At 39.1% G+C, this 22,327-nt stretch overlaps 1 protein-coding gene across 3 annotated transcripts in view; it reads right to left on the bottom strand.

Moving 5' to 3' along the window:
• Nucleotides 1-22,327, bottom strand: part of Entrep2 (endosomal transmembrane epsin interactor 2) — a 450,763-nt gene that overhangs the window by 52,656 nt on the left and 375,780 nt on the right. For 2 of the 3 annotated variants that reach the window (XM_047540850.1, XM_047540852.1), the window contains exon 4: nt 16,845-16,979. The exons of the other annotated variant lie outside the window; for it this stretch is intronic. In XM_047540850.1, the coding sequence (XP_047396806.1) occupies nt 16,845-16,979 (135 nt within the window). The remainder of the gene's footprint in view (nt 1-16,844; nt 16,980-22,327) is intronic. 3 annotated transcript variants of the gene reach the window in all.

Below are 22,327 nucleotides of genomic sequence, written 5' to 3'. Positions count from 1 at the left end.
CTCTAACTTCTGCAAAGGATCGAAGGGTGCAGAGTCGACTTGGTCACTGCCCCTTGGCCTGCCGGCAAATAAAGTTCCCTGTCCTGCTTCAAGACTGACCCAGTAATTTATTTCAAATGTGCCACAACACCAAGAAGAGACTGGCACCATATTCTTGGACTTCTCAGACTTCAGAACAGTGAGCTAATAAACTTCAATTCTTTATACATTACCTGGTCTCAAGTATTCTGTTATAGCAACAGAAAACAAAGACAACAATCATCCAAAAATGCCAAGAATGCCTTTGTGCTGTCTGAACTGATGTATTTTTACTCCTTTTGTTCAACTGATCAAGAAAATTATTCTGATGTTTATCCATCTTTCATTATTTTGCTATTTATTTTGTCTCTTGAATGTTCTGTCCCATGATTACTTGTATTACCCTCCATAAGGTTAAGTGTGAGTGAAAGTAGTTTGATTAAAGCCCAGGCAGATTAAGAATAAAGTTAAAAAGAATGAAGAGATGCTTGTGGGAAATACTGATAAATATGCTAAAGTAATTTAAATTATCTTATTAGCCTTTTGCCTCCTAAGTACTTGGATAATGTCTATAACCAGAAGTTACAGTTCCAATCTGAATTTAACTGGTATCATAACACATCCTTAAAGATATAGGCATGTCTCTTTTCCTCATGCTTCCAGATTAGGCAGTTTTCACTAAATGCCCACAAGGGCTGTGGTAGACAGGAAGAAAGTGGAGAGGAGTCATTGGTTTGGTTTGACTCTGGGAGAAGGAACCCTGTACCTACAACCCCTCACCAGCCCTCCTGCTTTAACACAGTTCAGGGTTTTCAGTGTGCACAGTGAGGTGGGCTTCCCACACATTCAGATTGGGGGCCACCAGGGGCAGGCTATTCTGGAGACAATAACTGTTAGGGAGTGGAGGATAGTTTTCGGCAATGGGAAGAGGCCATGGGAGGGAAGAAGGTGGAAAAGCACAGGAGGCCTCTCCTGGCTATGAGGGGCATTCCTCCCTATCCCACCAGACAAAGCATAGAATGAGCACAGGAAGGGCACAGGACCAGGGAGGGCCTGGCATCTGGACCCCATGGACTCTCCCTTGGCCAGAAAGGATGGCACCCTGAAAATACTATGACTCTGCTTCTCTTTGGCATAGCTAAGTTGCCAGCATCACTACTCTTGCTTTTGGGGGACATTGGTAAGTAAAATATAGGGTAACTGAACACAGCACTGCAATGTCCCAACAGTTAATCTGATAAGCCAGCTAGTTACTGACTGACCAGTGGGTCGTGTATGGGTACACAGAATGGATATGCTGGAACAGAGTGAAATGGCACAGATTTTACCACACTACTCAGAGTGGCACACAATTAAAAAACTTATGAATTATTTATTTCTGGACTTTTCCATTTAATATTGTTGAACCAAGATGACCAACCTGTTGGACCAATATTGCCTATGAAACTTTGGAAAGTGAACTCAGGGGTGGGGAGATGAACTACTACATTTGCTAAATCAAAACCATCTCTTCCTCCTCCTCTGCTATGGATTCTGAAGGCTCTGCCTCCTTGTTTCTGCCTGGGCCTCTCTTTCAGTCCTGTCCCCACAGATGAATAACCCATTTCTATTACAAATCTGGTCTCATTCCCTCTTCTCTCTGACACCAACTCCTTGGTCTCCACAGAGCCCTGGCTCTTTCTTCTTTTTCTCTTTTTTCTTCCTTGAAACAGGGACCTCACTATGCTTCCCAGGCAGCCTCAAACTCCAGAGGTAAAGTAATCCCCTTGCCTTAGCATTCTGAGGCATACTTCAGTGTTCCCAGCTAGAGACCCAGTTTCTTAAGTGGTCAAGAGATAAGAGTGATTGACATGCACAGAAGGAAGAGTCGGGGCCCTGAAAGATGAGGGGTGCTGATAATGTCATCCACCAGGTTGGGGAACAGTTTCTGTGAGGAAGGGTCCCAGGTGAGAGCTGCTAGGGAGGACAGTGGGCAGTGATCCCAGCAGGTTCTCTTCTGGTGAACCTCTGTCAGTCCACACAAATGGAAGCTTGTGAAAGTTCAACTGTTTGGGCAGGACACCTCATATGTGGGAAGAATTCAAATCATTCTGAGAGTGGGAAGGCTGAAGGCAGTTGAGGATAGCCAGGATATGGAGCGGGCAGGCAGTGAGGATGAGCTTGGGTTTTCATTTAAATCAGACATGTCTGAGGTCCCCTTGCAGGCAAGCGAATGAATCTGGCCTGGAGTCATAAATTTGGAGATATAAGGACTGATACAGTGGAAGTGGAGAACTTGCCCAGGGAGGGTGTGTTCAGTAAGGAGAGCAGAGTTTGGATTAAGATGCAGAATTAAGAGGGAGAAGCTGTCTACAGAAACCATCAGGAAAGAATGATCAGTGAGAAGGAAGTCAGTCAACCGCAGGTGGATAAATGTAGAAATCTAACCTCATGGTGAAAGTTTTAACTCATTAGTCTCAATGCATCCAACAAACAACTAGTTACTGAGGACCAAGAAGAGTCGAACAACATGTCAGAGCTGACGAACATATAGCACACATGGGTATACCTGTGCCAATGTGAAAGTTGCCAGAAGCAAAATGGAGTCACTCTTGTCAAACCCTAACAATAAAAGAATAATAAATAAAGCTGAGAGGTTATGAAGGGGGGAATACAATACATGTATGCATTATGGCAAGAACTGTTCACAAAAGACTGCCAGAATCACAGCCTCCCCAAACAATATTTCTACAAGGACATCTGACCAAGAACTGCCATTTTAATCTTGAGCTGATGCCACCTTGTTATTGATCTTTGTAACCAAGGACTAGTGTTTCAAAATGTCTATGTAATCCTCCTCAATTCATCATTAAAAACTTCTCCTTGCCTCAATATCCTTGAATATATGTAATTTACGGTGTTAGGTACATTCCCATTGCAATGTTCTGCTTTTCCCAAATAAATATTATTATTTTTTGGAGAATCTCTCTCTGATTGTTATCTTAGATTGACACCACCAAGATGTGGGACTTACAAAAACTCACCACAGACTAAACAGTCAATCTCAACCAACACCAAAGACCTGATTTCAGGTATCTTATAAGTAGGTTACCTGACTAGAGTGCAATTAAATTAGCCACAAATAACAAAAAGATCACCAAGAAATCCTTCAATATAGAAGGTTATACTTGAAAAGGGTAAAAGATGCCAATTAACTCAGGAATTGAAAAATAAATCACAATGGAAATCAGAGTATCCTCAGAACTGAATATAAAAATCATTAGACATCAAAAGTTGGAATATGCACTTGGAGAGAAATGGAAAATCTTAAATGTATACACAAGAAAAGAAGAAAGACTGAATTTAGTAGCAGAGTACACAACCCAAAAAGTAAAAAAAAAAAAAAAAGGAATTTGGAAGAAAGGAATAAATGTAAATGAAAGCAGAAATTAATGATATATAAAAAGAAGTAATGATAGACAGAACCTAAAGTTTGTTCTTCAGGGCAAAAACACTCTGATGAAATAGACAAGTTCAGGCAAGGATGATTAGCAAAAGAAAGAATAGGAATAAATTAAAATATTAGAAATTAAGAGACATAACTATAGGTGTCCCATATGAATGCTTTCATATGGATTAATTCAAAAACTTCAACAGAAAGGTCGATCTTTTCAGAAAAATAAAATAGAGTCAAATGGTCTCAAGAAGAAAAAGGAAACCCTATTGTCCATTGAACCCATACTCAACTATCCACTGACTGCAAGAAATGACCACATCCAGACAGTTTACAAGTTTTACCAAACACTTAATTAAAGAAACAAATAGAATGCTATGCAAACTTTGCTTACAGAGGGAGAAAAAGGGCAATGTTCCCTAGTTCACCCTTTAAGTCTAGTTAAACTAAAAAAGATGGCAAACTAGATAACCCCCACATGAAAAAGGAAAAGTCTGATTAATACAACTTACAAATAGTGATAAAAATTCCTTCATAAAATATCAGCAAAGCAGATTTTCATAATCATATGAAAATATTAGACCAAGTCTTTATGCCAGAATGTAAGAAAATTTCTACATTAGCAATTCATTCATGGAATTCACATGTATTAACAAAGTTATACATGTGTGTAAATGTGTGTACATGCTTATACACATGTGTGCATCTATGCTTACCTCAACAGATACAGCACTGGCTGAAATTGAAAACTCATTCCTGGAAAACTTTTAGAAGATTAGATATAAAATCTTAGAATATTGGGATTTCCTTCATCTGAAAAATAATACGCAGTACCAGAAATTTTCAATAAACATTATTATTAATCATTAAGCTATTTCCTCCAAAATCAGGAACAAGACAAAGATGCTGCTGGCTTAACTTCCTCTCAGCATGGTCCTAACCAGTGCAGGAATGTAGGGAAAATGACAAGGGATCAATAATCAAGGTAAAGATTGAACAGGGAAAAGTGTAACTGTCATTTTTTGCAGTGTGATCCTCTAAATACAAAATCCCAACATTTTACAGGCAAACCGTGGGAGAAAATGGAGTTAGAAGTAACTGGATACCAGGCCAATGAACAAAACTAAATGCATTTCTATACATAAAATAATCTAATAAGTATAATTTAAAAAACCCTACATTTCCAATAGTCGCAAAACTGTACGGTACCTAAGAATAACCTAACAAAAGATGGTAAAGACTGAATATCAAAAATCATCTTTTTTTATTGGAAAACGTAACAGAAAGCTAAATAAATGGAAGGATACATGAAAAATGATCACTGTCCCCAATTTTTATCATTGCAAAAAATATAATGCAATTATAATGTGTATATGTGTGTGTGTGTGTGTGTGTGTGTGTGTGTGAGAGAGAGAGAGAGAGAGAGAGAGAGAGAGAGAGAGAGAAATGGAAGAGGAGAGGAGAAGAGAGAAAGAAGAGAGAAGATAAAGCAAAAAGGACAAAGAATGCCCAAGACAAGTCTCAAGAAGAACAAAGTAGGGGCTTATCCTACTAAATACAGCACTAAAAAAGAAACTATATTTATTTTTTGTTTATCTATTTTTTTATTGGTACTGGGGACTGAATCCAGGGGCATTTAACCTCTAAGTCACATCCCCAGCCATTTTTATTTATTTATTTATTTAGAGACAGGGTCATACTAAGTTGCTGAGGATGGCCTTGAACTTGCAACCCTACTTCCTCAGCCTCCCAAGTCTCTAGGATTAAAGGCATGCGACACCATGCTCAGCAAAAAACCATATTTAATAAGACAAGGTGATGATGGAAAGCCAAGCCATTGATCAGTGAACAAGAAAAGTGACTGTAAAATAGACATCTTCAAATATAGAAATGCAGATTGGTACTGCAATAATTAATGATTATCTATAAGCAAACAATAAACTAAAATTAGATCCTTATGTCCACCATACACAAAATTAAACCTCAGGGGCACTAATGAGCCAAACAAGAAAAACAAAGTTTTAAAACTTATAGAAGAAAATCCAGAGGATATTTTTATGACATTAGGATGGAAAAATATTTCTTAAAACCTCATGAAGGAAATGGATTTGCCTTCACTAAAACTGAAAACTTCTCAGTGACAAATGACATCCAAAATAACATTGAGTGTTGAGTAACAGACCATGAGAAAATTTTTATGACAAAAGACAATCATGAATAAAAACGAACAGCCAGATGTGGTGGTACATGTCTACGATCCCAGCCACTCAGGAGACTGAGGCAGGAGGTTAGCCTTAGCAACTTAGTGAGACCCTGTCCCCAAATCAAATTGAATTAATTAATTTAAAAGGACTGGGATGCAGTTCAGTGGTAGATCACCTGCCTATTATGTACAAGGCCCTGAGTCAATCCCCTGTGCTGCCAAAAAAAAAAAAAAGAAAAAAGAAAAAAATAAATAAATAAAAATAACCCAACAGGAAAAGAAACAAAACAGGCAATTCACAGGTAAGAAGCACAAGCAGTCATTGGTCATGTGAAAAGTCTGACAACTTCAGGAAGCACATGCTGCACCTCTTCCATTGGCTGGTGAGAAGGTGAGTCAGCACAGTTGTGCAGGGTGATAAGGAAAAGTCTTGCAGACACTCTTTTTACAACCCCTCAAGTATGCATGCCAGATGAAACTGAGTGCTTGCCCCTGCTGCTGAATGCATGTGACTATTCACTCCAGTGCTGTTATACTAGTAAAAAACTGGAAGCAAGTCCTGTCCATCAGCATAAGGTAGATAAGCAAGTTGGGGAACACTCCTGTACTGTAAAACTACACAGAGGTTACAAAGACAGAATTAAAGTGACTCGCATCTACATGGATAAATATCAGAAAAGTGATGTGGGTGAAAATAGACATTTGCTTATGGGATCTGTTGTGTCAACTTTCCTGTAAAACTTCAGTGAAATATGTGGCTGTGCAGGGAAAAGGCAAATACACTTCTATTCTTCATAAATTACCCATTCTCAGGAATTTTGGTATAGCAACAGAAAACAGAATAACAGATAGTAGGACTTGATAAATGTGAGAGGTATATTCATTATATTTCTCATACTTTTTTGTATGTTGAAGTTTCCAATAACTTCATAAGGGTGCAGCAGTCACTCTCAGAAGTGTTAAGAAGTATACAGGACATGGAGTTGCTGAGAAATGACTCCTCAACTGTCCACTGGTTGGCTACTGTTCTTCAGGTTCTGTCTCCTACCAAGTGGATCACTTTAGTGGTAGTGGAGGCACCAAACCTGGCATTACAGACAGAAGTCCAGATCAACTACTAGTTTTGAGACTGCAGTTCAGTCCCTTGCACATTCTGAGGCCTCCATTGTCTTGTAACCATGCCCGCCTCACTGATCTCGCTGAGGTTGGAGAAAACAGCATGATGCATTTTAAAAGGCAGTGTAAACCAGTTCACAGAGAATGTCAGTTCACAGAGAAGCCAAGCAGAGGGCTATGAAAAATCATAGTTAGGAATTTTTTCCTCCCCTAAGAAGTTTCTTCCACATTATATTCAGTCCCTGTGCTGAATGCTCTGCCTGAGGCGCCTCTCATTTGGGCCATCTCCCCTGTGGCCCTGGTATATCAAGCTCCTCAAAATAATTTTATTCAGCTCTTCCATTATTATATTATTTCTTCTTCAGATTCCTGTAACCAGTTGCCTATTGATTTCTGAATCACATCAAATACCCTAAACGAATCTCTGAATTCATGCATTATTCCATCTGTCTTTCCTGTCTTTGATTTTATCCTTTCCTTCTTCACCCACTCATCTGTCACAAAAACTCTTAACAGCTTTATTGAGGTATAATTGGCACACAATAAAGTGCACATATTTTGAGTACACAGTGAGGCATTTTGACACAGTAGTTATTTTCTGCTTTCATTTTCCCTTCCACCACTTTTATACATTCTTTCCAATGGTCCCCTCATCCCTTTTTTCTTGAACATTTTCTCATCCTGCATATTTGCCTCTCTGTTTCCTTTCTCTCATTCTGATACCAATTTAGAACCTTGAAATAACTATATGCTTTTAAAATAACCTCTAGTCTGTAGGTGTGGGTTCTATGCTGTCTTCTCCAGTTAGTGTCAATCATGAGCATTTTCTCTAGCCTTGTATTTGCTTCCTATGTGAGGCAAAAGAACCCTTCTGAGAGCCCCTTACTTCCTCTTTGAACACTTGATCAATTGGGACCTGTTTGAAATGGGAGTCTTTTAGTATTTATGTTGGGACAGACCTGTGCACACCAGTGTGTTGCTAAACTAGATAGATGAAGCTCTCTCCCCTGTCCTTGAAACTGACACTGTGCTAACATTGCAGAGATCCTGCAGCCTGAAGGAAGGGGCTCTTTGTAGTTTGTTATCTGAATGTGCCAAAGACTGTGGGTCTGTTTGGCGGGGACAGAGGGGATTCTACCTGTGTGGAACAGCTATCTGAGTCCTAGAGTGTCCCAGGAAGCTGACCTGAATCCTGCTATAAGTGGCTCCAGAATTTCTTCTTGGGAAAGACTTTAGGGCAAAAATCTAGGTAGAAGGTGTGTAGGGTGGGGGTAGGAGGCTGAGGAGGATACTGTATCCTGAAACTGTGTTTGAAGAGCATATCATGTTAGATCTTAAAAATATTTTCTGTCATTTCAAATAATGAGTACCATTTATGGAGATTATGAGGGTCTTTAGTACCCATCTTTCCAATAAATTACCCCTTGGCACCATATAACTGTTTTGAATCTAGCCAACCAAACTCCTCTCAGTCCTTGCTCTTCAGAATTAGGGCACACTTTTGACACACAGTCCATCTTCCAGTGACTTCCCAAAAAGGCTCAAAGAACTGAGTTGTAACTTGGGTTATTCTTTCTTTCTTTGGTTCTTATATATAATATGTCTATCAGAAATTTATAGAATATTCTAGGAAGGGTTTGTTGCTATGCCCTTTCTTAATGCCCAATGTAATACTGGGTCCCAATTTAATAGGTCTTCTGTAGAATTATAGGTGGGGTATGTGTGTATGTGGACAAATATCCCTATTCACCTTATCGCTGTATCTAGAGCTGCATGCGTTTTACATCATTCAGCAATAGAACCCCAAGTATTTCCTCACATCTTCCAATTTCCTATGTTTTTATTGCTAACCCACCCAACCACCTATGCAAACCTAAAATTTTAATCATCTCCCCACTCAACAAAAAAACAGCTTGCACTAAGAGCAGAGGGCAGCATTGAAAATACTTATAATTCAATATTTTCATTGCCTGTCACCCAACCCAGGCACAGAAGAGGTGCTCAAAAATTTTTGCTGAGTGAACAAATCAAAAACTCTTGCTCAAAAAAAAATTCTTACTGATTCAAAAACAGAGGATCATGATGCCATGCCCCTGCTGTAAGCTATGTTAGCCAAAAAATTATTCTTTTCTGCCTTCCCTGATCTTATAGTATATGGAAGGGCAGATGCCAATTAAAAAAGTCATGTAAATACATAATTATAATTTGTTATCACTCTCCTGTGAATGAAGGTAAGTACTAGGAGTTAGGGGAACTTAGAGTATGATTGGCATCTGAAGGGGGCAGTTGGAGATTGAGTCCTAAACCTGTGGGATCTGACACCATCACCAGGCAGAAAATGTCAGAATCACATTGAATTAGAGGACACCCAGCTGATCTTCCCTGGAAAATTTCCTGGTGTATGGGGAACAACCACCATACATCTGGTGTCAGAATTCTTATGTTGATGATATGTGACAGTAGGAAAATGCTTTTGTTTTTCTTATCCTTAACACACTAGAACCTAGAAAAGCAAGGAGATGAGGCCAAGGTCTGAGAATCAGGATGTCTTAGAGAGATCCTGGAGGTGGCACAGTGCAGGGAAATGACCAGGTCAGGTGGTGACCCCATTGGGGGAGGCCATTATGCTGGGGTGGAGGAGTGGGATTTTGCAGAGGTGGGGTTAAGAGCATGAGATGACAGGGCCCTTTGTGGACCATCTCCCTGAAATGCCATGTCTCCTTGGAAAGAAAAGGATTTCCCTCCCTCCCCATGGGGAAGAATAGTACAGGTGAGGTGCTAGAACCACAGAAAACACTCTAATCCTGAGCAGTGAGCAGGCCCCACCTGCCCTGGCCCATCACTTCACCAACTGTGGGAAGAGGTGTGCATGCATCTGCAGCTCACCTACAAGTCCTACAGGGGGCCAGAAACACAATGAGACAGTTCAGTCATGCTGTGCATACCTGGTCACCCCCTTAAGGTTCTACCCACTAATCTTTCTTGGAGTTGGGGAGGATGTGACTGCTGTAAGTATGTCACTAAAAATGCTTTTATCTCAACATTTGAAGATTTTGAACCCAGTTTTCACTCAGCAGGCACAGACAAGTCACAGGCCTCTTTGGTGAACTGTCCTCTCTGTATGACTGTTTCAAAAGTTGGGTGACTATACAGATGCCACATGGGTTTGGGAGTATAGATGCCAGACCAATCTCAGTATCTTCATCATGGTGGAAGGTGAAAGTCAGTAGAATCAGAGGGTAGGTGGAGGAAACCAGGGACAGAGATGCCATTCAGAGACAAGGTAGGCATCCCTTCCTCTACCAAGGAGGCTGCCTTCCAGTTCAGGAGAGCTCAATATTTCTAGATACTCCCTTACATGAGGCCTGTGGTAGCTAGTGTAAATGGAGTAGCAGGAATTTGACACCTTCTCATCTCTGACCACATCCCACCTGGCCATTAGTATCCCCCTTAGAATGCAAGGGGTGAACTTTTTAAGCTATGTAAAGATATAGCACATCTGTCTTATCTTATGTAGCTGCCCACTTCTGAATATGGAAAAATCATTTCTAGGAGTGTTATGTGTGTGCACATATACATGCATGTGTGTGCATTTGCTGGTTCATGGGTGTGTCTGCATTGTGCGATGTGTACATGTATGTGCATGTGTATGTGTGTGCACATGTAAATCTTGTGTGGTGTGTGTGCATGTGTGTGCACACATGGGGTATATATGATGTGTGCATGTGGTGCATGTGTGTGCATTTGCTGGTTCATACTACCAATCAATGCTGCAAGTTTTATCACAAAATGTGGACCAGTTGTTTATTAACAAAATTATTTTTATTTCTTTAGCATGGTTAAGAACTTACTCAAGATTAAATGATGAGTTTATTTTTCAGGTCTCTAGGTTTTTTAGGGAATTGTTTTGGCTCTTTTTTTTTAACTTTCTTAGGGACAAAGATAAAACATTTTTAAGATAAGAAAGTACGTAAACTCAATAACTGATTGATTTCTTGGGAAACTTTTATCTCTTTGGGTAATTTGGTTTAGTGTGGCTCAATAAATTAAATCAGGTACATGAAAGAAGAGACAGATTTTTCCCTCTGTTTTGAATTAGACTTGAATCACCATAATAAAACCATAATGACCTTCTTGAATCTAGCAAAGAATTAACGTTTGGACAGACACAGTTTCAGCATATGATGAAGCATGTTCCATCAGCTAATTCTGATTTTTGTGACTTTTTAAAAAGTCTGTTGATACAGATCAGAAAGTTTGTCACCATTGTATTAAGTTTGACTTGGCAAAGATGACCAATTTTAAAAATTCTTATTTATTTCGTCACCACTCTTACAAAAACCTAGACTCCCAGGAACAGGGATCTACATCTTTGCTCCTTCAGTAGCATTTGCCCATCACTGTCAAGGGCTTTGGGAAAGCAGATGCTGGAGTACTAAGTTTTAAATGCTATTTCCTGATAATTTATAATGAGATGCCCAGAGCCAGGGCCCTTCTTCAGGGAGTGGGAACATGGGTCTCTGAGGACTGAGATCCCCAGAGGAGCCCTGCCTGCTACCCAGACTTCTCAGGTCCCAAGAGGAGGCTGCTCAGACTGCATCCTTCTCACCCACACAACGGGTGCCTGGACAACAGAATAAACACCACATACCTCAGCTCTACAACTGTGAGAATCCCTGCATGGCTGGCATGGTGGAGTCCCAGGAGCCCTCATGCCCTCTTCTCAGTGAGAATGAGGGTGGAACAGAAAACCTTATCATGCCTGAGATGTTTTTATCATGGTAAGAGGCTATCACTATCCTCAAGAGGGGTTTCCGTGTCCCCAGCAGTTCTCTGCTGAAGATTCAGAGAGTCCAGGAATAGGGTTGGGTAGGAAGGGAAGAAAGGAGATATAAGAATTTCAGGGTCTCCGTAACCAAAACAAGCAAACAAACAAACAAATAAAACAAAACAAAACAAAAATCTAAAGGATGAGTGAAACAACATTTGCATCATATTCTGAATTTCTAATATATTCTTCATCAGATTGGTTTCTGTTTTTTCCCCCATGATGGGCTGTGGCTGTACAACCTTTCAGGTTTTAGAAGGCAAAGAGGGAAGGTAGGAGGGGGTTCGGCCTAACAGAGAGTCATTAGACAAATCTCATTAAGTCAGCACCAGTTAATTCAAACACTGCTGAAATCAAAGTGCTTTGACTCCCAAGCCAATTATATGGGATTTCCCCAGCATAAATTGAGTCCTTTAGATACCAAGGATGGATAATCTATAATTTAATATGGAAATTTAGACATAGAGTGTTACTAACCAGAAAAATAGAGCTCAAGTGAGACTATGGAAAAGATCAATGAACCTGCTCTAATTGCTGACCAAAAAGGAGAGAGCAAGGAAAGCTAACGTAGAGAACATTTCCCTTAGTCTCTTCTTTTGCTAAGTATCACGAACATTTTGCATGTGTTATATGAGCAGGGGCTCCCATGGAAGTCTGTGTACAGAAGTGGAGCAGTCCCATTCCAGAGTGACTCCATTTCCTATTACCTATACTTGTTCCGGTGCCTAAGAGTTTTATTGCCAGTGAAGCAACACTGGGTCCATGCAGAAGACCCCTTTACTGTAGGAAAAGTCATCAGTCACAGCATGGCTCAAATAACTTTTCAAGAATAATGTTATACTCAAAGTGACTGCACCACTAATTACAAGGAAACTAGATAACATGGCATTTAGATCTACCTGACTTTCAGGAAGAAGCTTCTATGATTATGAGAAGGAAGGATGAAATCCTACTTGATCTAAAGCCTGTTTAAATGGAGCATAAAGCTAGAGTTAGCAATTAAGGATCAGGACTCTGCTTTAGTGCTTTGATGTGCCCATATACCTCAGAGAAGAGATCTAAGAAAGACATAAGACTCATTGAAAGCTCCAGTGTAATTAACTAGCTAGAGACATCCATGGTTGCGAACTGCAGCCAGAGAAGAAAGTTGCTATAATCTAAGGGCTAAAAGCAGAGGTACAAGGGCTCGATGAACAAATGAAGATACAGAAAATTGAGAAGGAAGCTGCCAAAATCAGAATCACAGTGAGAGCAGAGCAAAAAGGCAATGCTCACTGAAGAATATATAGCTGGGGAGAGAGGTTTTAGAAAAACAGCACAATGAGATGGAAAGGAAGATTGTTTTAAAAACTAGAGAAAAAATGATAGTTATGAAAGACAGATAAAAGTCCAAAAAAAGTACCGTTGTCCTGAAACAGAACAGAAAAAATTTCAAATATAAAGTTCAAGAAATTTTTTTTCTGAAATAAAGTAAGATGCAAATTCATAGGTTCTAAGACAATGCTGTGTTATCATGGAAAAATTGACAAAGATTGATAAATATCAAGACATATCAAAGAAAGACATATAGTGAACATTAATGAACTTGATAATTGAAAAGTACTAATGAAATCTGTGCCAAAAGAAAAATGTTGCCCTGTATCAGACAGGATGGGCTAGGTTATGTTGCAGAAACAAATACTCCCCCAAATTCTGTGGATTAAAACAATAAAAGTTTATTTCTATTCATTCTACACATCCAGTGTGAATGAGTCACAGGAGGCTTTGCTCATTGTGGTATCCCTGGATACTATCCATAGGATAGTAGCTACTATCTATAATTTGTAATTTCTGTTGCCAGAGGGAAAGAAAGCTCTGGAGAATCTCACACCACAATTAAAATCTCTGACTTGGAATTTATATGTAGTTTCGTTCTCATGGCCCTCAGCAACCAGAAGGGGATAAGGTAGTACAATCTTACAATGTAGGGGGAAGCTAAAGAGTCATAAATAGTTTTATATGCTATTAATGACTACAACATACCTAAAAGGAAAAAAGAGGCCAACTTTAAAATTTTTCTCTAAATAAATACCCAAAGCAAAAGAAAATAGCATTTCATCTACAAATCTTGGTGGTGGGGGGGAAATGCTCCTCAAAGAATTCTATACCTGGGGGGGAAAAACATGTGGGTTCCGAGGCCTTCAGTTTTGGACTAACATTGAGCCATACTACCAGCATCCCAGGGTCTCAGCTTACCAATGGCCTCCTGTGGGATTTTTTCAGTCTCCTTAATCATATGAGTCAATTCCCCTGATAAATCCCTCTCATATATGTATATATTCCTATATTCTATTGGTTCTGTTTCTTTGGAGAACACTAATACAGAACAGAAGATGTAAAATTGCCTTTATGCATATCACATGATTCTCTACATAGAAAATTCAAAAGAACATACAAAAAGCTACTAGAACAAATAAGTGAGTTTAACAAGATTGCAGGATATGACACAGAAAGAAACATCAAATTTCGATATGCTAGCAATGAAAAAAGATGATTTTAAAATGCCATTAAAATTGCATCGAGAAATATGAAACAATTTAAGCATAAATATTATAAAATAGACTAAGATCTATATACTGAAAACTATACAACATTGATGTGAAAAACAAAACACTGATGAAATAAAAAAGACCTAAATAAATGGAGAGTAATACCCATGAATATGTCAATTCTCTTCAAAGTGATGTATGGATTTTAAATAAAAATCCTAGCAGGATTTCTATAGAAATTGATAAGCTGATTCTAAAATTTATATGAAAATGCAAAGGACTTAAAATAGTCAAAGTATTTTTAGACAATAACAAAGTTGGAGGACAGAAAAATATAGATAGGCTCTCATTTCCAACAGTTCATTGTTCTCTTGATTTCAGATGAAACTCAGATGCCACCCCTCTGTATAAGCCTTCAGTTTAGGGGTTTTGAGCTGGCTGCCCTTTCTTCTAACTCCTAAGCTGCAACTCCTAGTCAGCCTGCCTCCCACCTCCATCATAAATCCTGCCTCCTTTGAGTCTCAAGTCACCAGTTCCAATATTCAATAAAATATTGGAATAGTCTTTCTTTTGCCTTCAACTCTTACCATTGTCCCAGGGAATTTGAAGATCCACTGGGAAGAGCCATCTAACAGGCTAGACTAACCAATTAGGCTTGCCACCTTGACATGACTGTCTTGAGTATTCTTCACTTTATTCCATTTTGGCTGCACTATACCAAATGCTTTTTTCATTGAGGTACTAAAGTAGTGAATAAGGTAAGACTGCAGGTCACCAGCTCACCACAGGTCTGAGTCTGCATTCTTACAGATGGCATTATTTTTCCAACGCCATCATTAATTTTCAAGCTGCAGTCACTTCCTCAGGAACTAGAGGTTGATGAAGATGGGTCCTGGGTCCCACAGAGTAAGCAAGGTGCCAAGGAGAACTGCAAAGGCCTTCATGGAATAGGTCAAATATGCCATAACCCATTAGCTGAAGAGTAGGAGGTGATTTACAGGTTTAACTGCATCCTTAATTACTACAGTTTGGTAAGTGTTCCCCAAAGTTCAGCGTGTTAAAGACTTGGTCCCCAGGGCGCACTATTTGGAAGTAGAGGAACCTTTAGGAGGTAGAGCCTGTTGGAGGTCCCTAGGTCATTGGAGGTGTGCTGCCAAGAGGATGTGAGGTTTCAGTCCCTTCCTCTTTCTCTTTTGATCCCTGGCTTCCAATGAAGTGGGTGATTTTGTGCTGCTGTGTGTTTCCACCATGATGTGCTGCCCTGCCAAAGGCCCAGGGCAAAAGGGGACACTCACTCATGGATTGTAACCCCCAAAACTAAGCCAAAATAAAACTTTCCTCTTACAAGTTGATTATTTCAAGTACTCTGTTTTGGTGACAGAAAGTTGATTAACACAAAAGTGGCCTAGAGAGTGGAAAGATCCCCCTGGGGATTCATTAGCTCTTTCAAGAAGTGGGTAATTGCATTATAATTACCTATTATTTTGTTATATTTTTTAAATATGAAAAGAAAACCCACCCAAGTTGCATAGGTAATTTAGGAATTGCCAGTAGGAGATCTGAGTGAGCAATGGCTACTTTTGCCCCTTCTCAGGATGACTGTGAAGGGCCGAGCAGGTCCTAAGATGTAGTGAGGCATCAACTGTGGTTGTATGTAATCTGGGACAGTAAGAAAAAGTCTAAAACCATAACAAAGGGCTTCCTGCAGTGTTGTGCTACTGTCTTCCTTCAACACTGCTGAATTTATCACTTGGTGGGAATTTGGGACCCAGAGCATAGGCATTTCTCCATGCCAAGCAAGGCAGGAGTTGTGGAACCAGGCTGACTACCACCACATTGATTAGGCGCATCCTCTGCACATCTTTGCTTGTTTGCTATCTACTGACCACCCATGGAAAACTAATCACAGGTGCCAAATTCCAGATGGCCACAGTCCCTTCTTTCTTTCCAGATTTGGGTGACTTTTCTTGGAGTCTCCATTTCCCTACATACTGTGTTTCCTATACACATACTAGAGTTCCCTATTTTCTATAAATACAATCCTACCACCAACCAAGAGTTCCTTTGGATGTGCCATGTCTTTTATTAAAAAAAAAAAAAAAGAAAGAAAGAAAGAAAGAAAAGTTTTAGCACAGTTGCATTCAATGAAAAGATTAGGTTCATTGTTCAAATGTATTTTTAAGCAGACAATTCTGATTTTCAGAAATTAAAAAACTGCTTGCAACAAAAATAAACAGAATAATATGAACAAATTTTTGTGTCATTTTTCTTAAGATCAGATATTTTACATGAAAACAGATTGCCATGAGAGATTATAAGATTTTTCTCCAAATGCCTTTTTAATGGCAAAATAAATACCCATGTGCTTTCTGATGATGTTACAAGGGAAAATGTCAGAAAAGCAATAGGATATATCGCATCATCATTTGTTACAACAACAACAAAACAACAAAAACTCTTTCAACCATCCACATCCCACTTTGCATATGTCAGGCAGGAAAACAGAAAGGTAAAAATGGAAAACAAGATCCAGAAAGCAACATCTTCCAAATGAACATCTATAATCCTTTAAAATGTTCCCCTGAAAGATATTGCCTCTGGCATTGAATCTACCTGGATGAATTATGGGCTAAAAGGAATCTGTATGGTAATAAATCTTCCCATAATGTCTGTAAAGCACAGGGTGAAACACATGCACAAACAGCACCCAGCGGTCACCTTCAAGGTCAGCCTCACGGCGTTGCAGTTCTCCTGCAGCGGGTTCAGCTTCAGCGTCTCCCCGAGGTTGCTGCAGCCAGATGACTGGTGCTGCAGCTCACAGCAGACACACACCTCCACACTGTCAAACTTGATCTAGACGGAGGAACACAGACAGACCCCACCGTTACCTCTCCATTAACATGGTATTGGGCCCTGGAGGGCAGGCTCTAGAGACATGATCAAGGAAGCGTGAAGATGGCTCAATTCAAAGCATCCCCTTTCAGTTACCCTTAAGTAACAAAGCAAACACAGTTTCTATTGACCAAGGCCAGGAAGGACCCCACCAGGAATTTCTTGAAATTCCTATTTTTAACAGTGATGAATAAAGAAGAAAAAGTATATTTGAAGAAAGCTTAGCTGTGTGTGTTCCAGAAAATGGCAGGTGAATTACAGAAAAACACTGAAAGTCATTCAAATTGATTTATGCAGGGGGATATGTTATAGCTCTGCACCTTGACCCATTCTTCTCTCATGATCAGAAATTTCCCATCTTAGTTGTACCCCATTTGTGTACAACAAATCAAAATAAATAAATAAGTAAATAACAAAAAAAGAGAAATTTCCTGTCTTATTTCATGGTATATTAAACTCCTACTCATCCATCAATACCCAACTCCAGCTCCATCTTTGAGGTCTTTTCTGGTTTTCTAGCCCTGCCTCTACTCAACACTTATTTTATCCCGCTAAAGTTATATATCTTATCATCAAAGTATTTGCAGTGCTAATGAATTTTAAATGTCGAGTAAAGAAAAACAGCTTTGAAAATTAAAAACCATGGGTGTAAAGAACTACATTCCAAGCATTTCAATAAATTGCGTTAGACCAAGAGAGTACATGAGTGTCTCAGTGACAGGGGAAAGAACAGAGTTACCCACGCCTGAGAGAACAGGGGATTTAAAAAAATATAAAATCATAGAGGTAACATGACTAAAAAGAAAATCAGTAAAATCTATGCAATTTTATTCAAAAAAGCCCATAACAGGAAACAAATGATTTCCTTTAGACTAGGAGGTGCCCTGCTTTTCAATAAATGATGTTTTATACCAGCCAACTCAAAATGCAAATGTCTTTCAGATAAATATTGATCAATTAGAACTATAACAAATGCTTTTTCATTGCATGAAGTATCATAAAATATGATGCTGTGAAACCCTCATGCATCCATGTGTCTGCTAGTTATAAACACTGGATGTGGAGTAATACGGCATTCTTTGAGCCAAGAAATGTGGAGGCTTTCATACAAGGGGCCACTTCCCTCTACAAGGCCTGCTCACTGCATCCATCACTTTTGAGGTGAAGTACCTAGATTTTCCCTTTGCATTCTGAATTCTCCTCAACTTGGCTGGCTACAAGAACACCTACAAAATAAGCCTCTTCACTGTGTTCCTGTGAGCTTTTTCATTCTGGTCCTTATGTATATTTGTCATTGCTTTAAAAAATTTTTTTAAATAATTTGTTCTAATTAGTTATACATGACAGTAGAATGCACTTATGCATTTTGATAAATTACACATAAATGGAGTATTATTTCTCACTTTTCTGATTGTACATATTGTAGGATCACATTGGTCATGCAGTCATATATGTACATGAAGTAATAATGTTTGTTGCTTTTTAAAAGTGATTTTCCCTCTTGGATATTAATAATAATCAACAAGATTTTTACTTTGTTTTGGGGGCTTCAGCTAATGCAATAAGATAAGAAAACATTATAAACTGTATAAATATTAGAAAAGACAAAATTGTGCTTATTTTCAAATGACATTATTGAATGTCTAAAACAACCTAAGAGTTTATGCTGATGAAAACTGATGAAATCAAGAGTATTTGTTACACTGATTATATAATAAATGCAATACTACTAAAAAAACAGAACAAAAGTGGCAAAAAATATTACATTCACAGTAAGAGTAAATATAAAATACTAAGAAACAAACATGAAAATTATTTATGTGAAGTTGTGTATAAGATGTTATTAAAGAGCAAGAACTCAGACATAATGAGTGTGGGTCAGTCAATCTGGCCAATCACTACTAGTGAACCTTCTCCTGAGTTTAAGGAATCCCCCACCCTTTGTTTTCTGCCTTCTCCAGAAACACCTTTCCAGCCTGTTTTATGAAGCAGCGAGGTAACCTGGCTCCATCCATGAAACAGGACTTCATCAGACTTTAGGCAGAGTTTTTATCACAAGAAGCAGGCACTGAACAGACTCCATTCTAGCATAAGGGTCAGCAGACACCTTCTGTTTCCAGAGGAAAGGGACTGTGGTTCAGGAGGCAGGATTCAGAGCCCAGGGTCAACAAGGTCATCAATACTCTGCTGGTGGAGTCTTGGCCAGGTGGTGATGATGGATGTAGGTATCCAACTTGACATAACTATAGCCATTTTGGTTGTAATACTATTTTGCTTGCTACGTGCCCTTGACATGCATCCCAAAACCCATAGGACAAATGAAGTCTTTTAGAGTCAGTTATGTGTGTCATACCAACCACTGATGCTGGGACAATTTTTTAACTGATGATAGACAATTTGAGAAAGGTCAGATATGCTCCAGTGGCTTTGCCCCACCATGGTCTGGCTTAGCTTATAACCCTCTTCCTCCTGCCTTGGAGTATAGGGATTCACTTATCTTGTTTTTGCCCAAGACACACTTCTGCTGTCTGAAAGTCTCCAGTAACTGTGCTTTTGAAATCCTAGATCTGTTAGCCTCTTCCTTCAGTCTTAAGGCACCTTCTCCTTTGGCAGCTGGTTCTCATATGCCAGCACCAGGTTTTTCAAAACAATGGGGTTGCCCTCAATGCAGTTCTTTGATACAATTTGAGGTATCCTTCCTTTCCTGACTACATGGGTTCCAAACTTCATTTCTGGTTGTCCTGGAAGCTCTGTGAGCTGTTGGAAGTTCTATAATTCCTTCTAGGTGAAAACTAGCTAAAGTTGGTTTCTTCATAACTGAGAACTTCAACTGAAACAGCCAGCCTGGATCAGGGCAAGCATACAGGCTACTCCTAAATGGAAATCTGCAGGATTCTAAGAATGTGATCCTTCCTGAGGAATGCATTCATGTGCAGGTATTCCAAGAATCAGTGAATAGACCTGGGAAAAATTTTTTTAAAGTTCTGTACTGATAATAACATCTGTATGAGAGTTACACAAAAAATTCTGAAAAGGAGTAACAATGGGAGGGATGGATATTAAAGGTATTATCAAGATGCTCTATATTCAAAACCCTAAAGTAATGGCTTAAAAACAGAGATCAGTGAGATAGTTTCAGAAATAAGACCAACTATTTATAGGAACATAATATATGAAAAAAATGACATTTCAATTCAGTAGGAAAGTGATTGTTTACTTAATAAAAGGTGTGAGCATAATGGACTATTCATCTATAGTTGTCTCATATCATATGAAAAGTAAAATAGCTTTTACTAAGGTTCTAAGTCAAAACAATAAATATTCACGAAAGTGTAAAAAGAATGCTTGCATGACATGGTCTCTTGAAAAACAAACCCCAAATCTCAGGAGCTATGAAGTCTCAAAACAAAAGACAGACCAGGACAAAGTCTGGGCTGCTGAGCTCCTGGATTAAAGATCTTAAACTTCCAGATATGTTTTCAGGAGATGGAAAAAAATCTAATTACACTACTAACATTCATTAGGAATGAGGGACACACATCACATGCAGAATTAAAAATGAAAGAATGCTAAAAACTCTGCTAGTAAACATTAAAATCAATAAAACACTATTTTCAATGAAAATATTAAGAAAATTGCCACATACAAAAAATAGGGGAATGCAAACATACAAATAGATTAAACTCCAAGGAAGAAATTCTCTAAGGCATAGCTGAGGACATCTAGTTGGCCTGAAATGCTTGCTATCTGTATTAGACGCACAGCTGGGGTGAAGACCCTCAATTTATCCTACCAGTTACTCTACTAAAGATCCCAAATCCTGGAAAGACTAGATGAAACAGCTTGGAACATGGGCCTGCCCTTGGATCACAAACGCTGCACACTAGGAATGTGTGGGATGGGCAGATCACTCTCCCACCCCTGAAAACATTCTTCTGATTTAGAGGCTAATCAACTTATAAAAAGAAGCCATACGAAATGCACCAAATAACTGCTTCTGTTCTTCTTGCCATGAACTGTATTAGTACAAAGTAGTCAAGTTATACGCTGTCAAGTTTGCATCACATCATAGCCATGGGCAGAGAGGCAAGGTGGCTCAGAACCATGGCCTCTAGGCTCATGAACCGTGTCTTTAGTTTCTGCTATTTCTCTTTGCTGCTATCAAATGTATAAAAGCCCAGGTTTCTTGATATGCAGTTGGACCACTGTATCTGTGGAGTCCGCATCTGCGTATTCAACCAAACATTGATTGAAAATGTGAGAAGAAAAAAATTACATGTGTACTAAATAAGACTTTTTTTCCTTCTCATTATTCCTAAATGACATGTATAACAACTATTTACATCACATTCACAATGTGTTAAATATTGTAAATAATCTAGAGATGACTTAAAGTATATAGGAGGATGTGCATAAGTTATGTGCAAATACCACACCATTTTATATAAGGAACTTTGGCATGTAAGGATTTTAGTATGTGTTTGTGGGGGTATCCTGGAATTAATCCCCAATGGATAGTGAGGGACAAGTGTAGTTCATTCTCTCACATCTCACAAACATGCAAAGAGGTATTATACAATCACACCTCTAGGCTTGGCATTGAGACTGAAGTAGCTAATGTAAATAACAAGACAGTTTCCTCAGCGAAGGAGCGTCCAGGGAAAAGGAAGGGAAATAGGCTTGGCTGGCAGGCATGCTTTATTACATAAAATAACCCTTCGGTAGCCCAGAGGAATAGATATCCAAATAAATCTTTTCCATCAGTTATTTCACTGAGTTTGTGATTAATTCTAAGAAAAATTCTGGAAAGCTCCTGATTAGTTCCCTGACCTCGACATCTGGGCATGCAGGCGGCTGACAGATTTATTTCAAGAATGCCCCTCGGTGTCGGGGTCATTGAAAAAAACACAGCAGAGCTTTGCAAATGAAGCCACCGTAATTTTTCATGAATCTCTTTGGAGCATATAAAAGCTATCCCGCCCCCCTTATTTATAGCACATCAGCCTATATCATAGTAGAAAGGGCTTATACAACAAAAATACAAGGATGCAATGACCCTGCAATTCTCTTAAAGAAGCACAAACGAGATAGGTGACCTTCAGTTACTCCTAAAAGGACAGCAGCAGGGGAAGGCTAAGCCTGGAAATGGAGGTGTCAGAGCTCAAGGGAAGCAGGGCTGGACAGAGAGGAGAGAGGCCATAGTGTCTGTGGACTGGAGCATGCACAATGGGCATACCAAGGTCCCCAACTTACAATGATTCAACTTGGGAGTTTTCAACTGGACAATGATGTGAAAGCAAACCTACATC

This window comes from Sciurus carolinensis, chromosome 2 (assembly GCF_902686445.1).
Source record: "Sciurus carolinensis chromosome 2, mSciCar1.2, whole genome shotgun sequence".
Taxonomy (NCBI): Eukaryota; Metazoa; Chordata; class Mammalia; order Rodentia; family Sciuridae; genus Sciurus; species Sciurus carolinensis.
The sequence above is the reverse complement of the archived record's forward strand: the minus strand, read 5'-3'. Positions and strand labels throughout refer to the sequence as shown.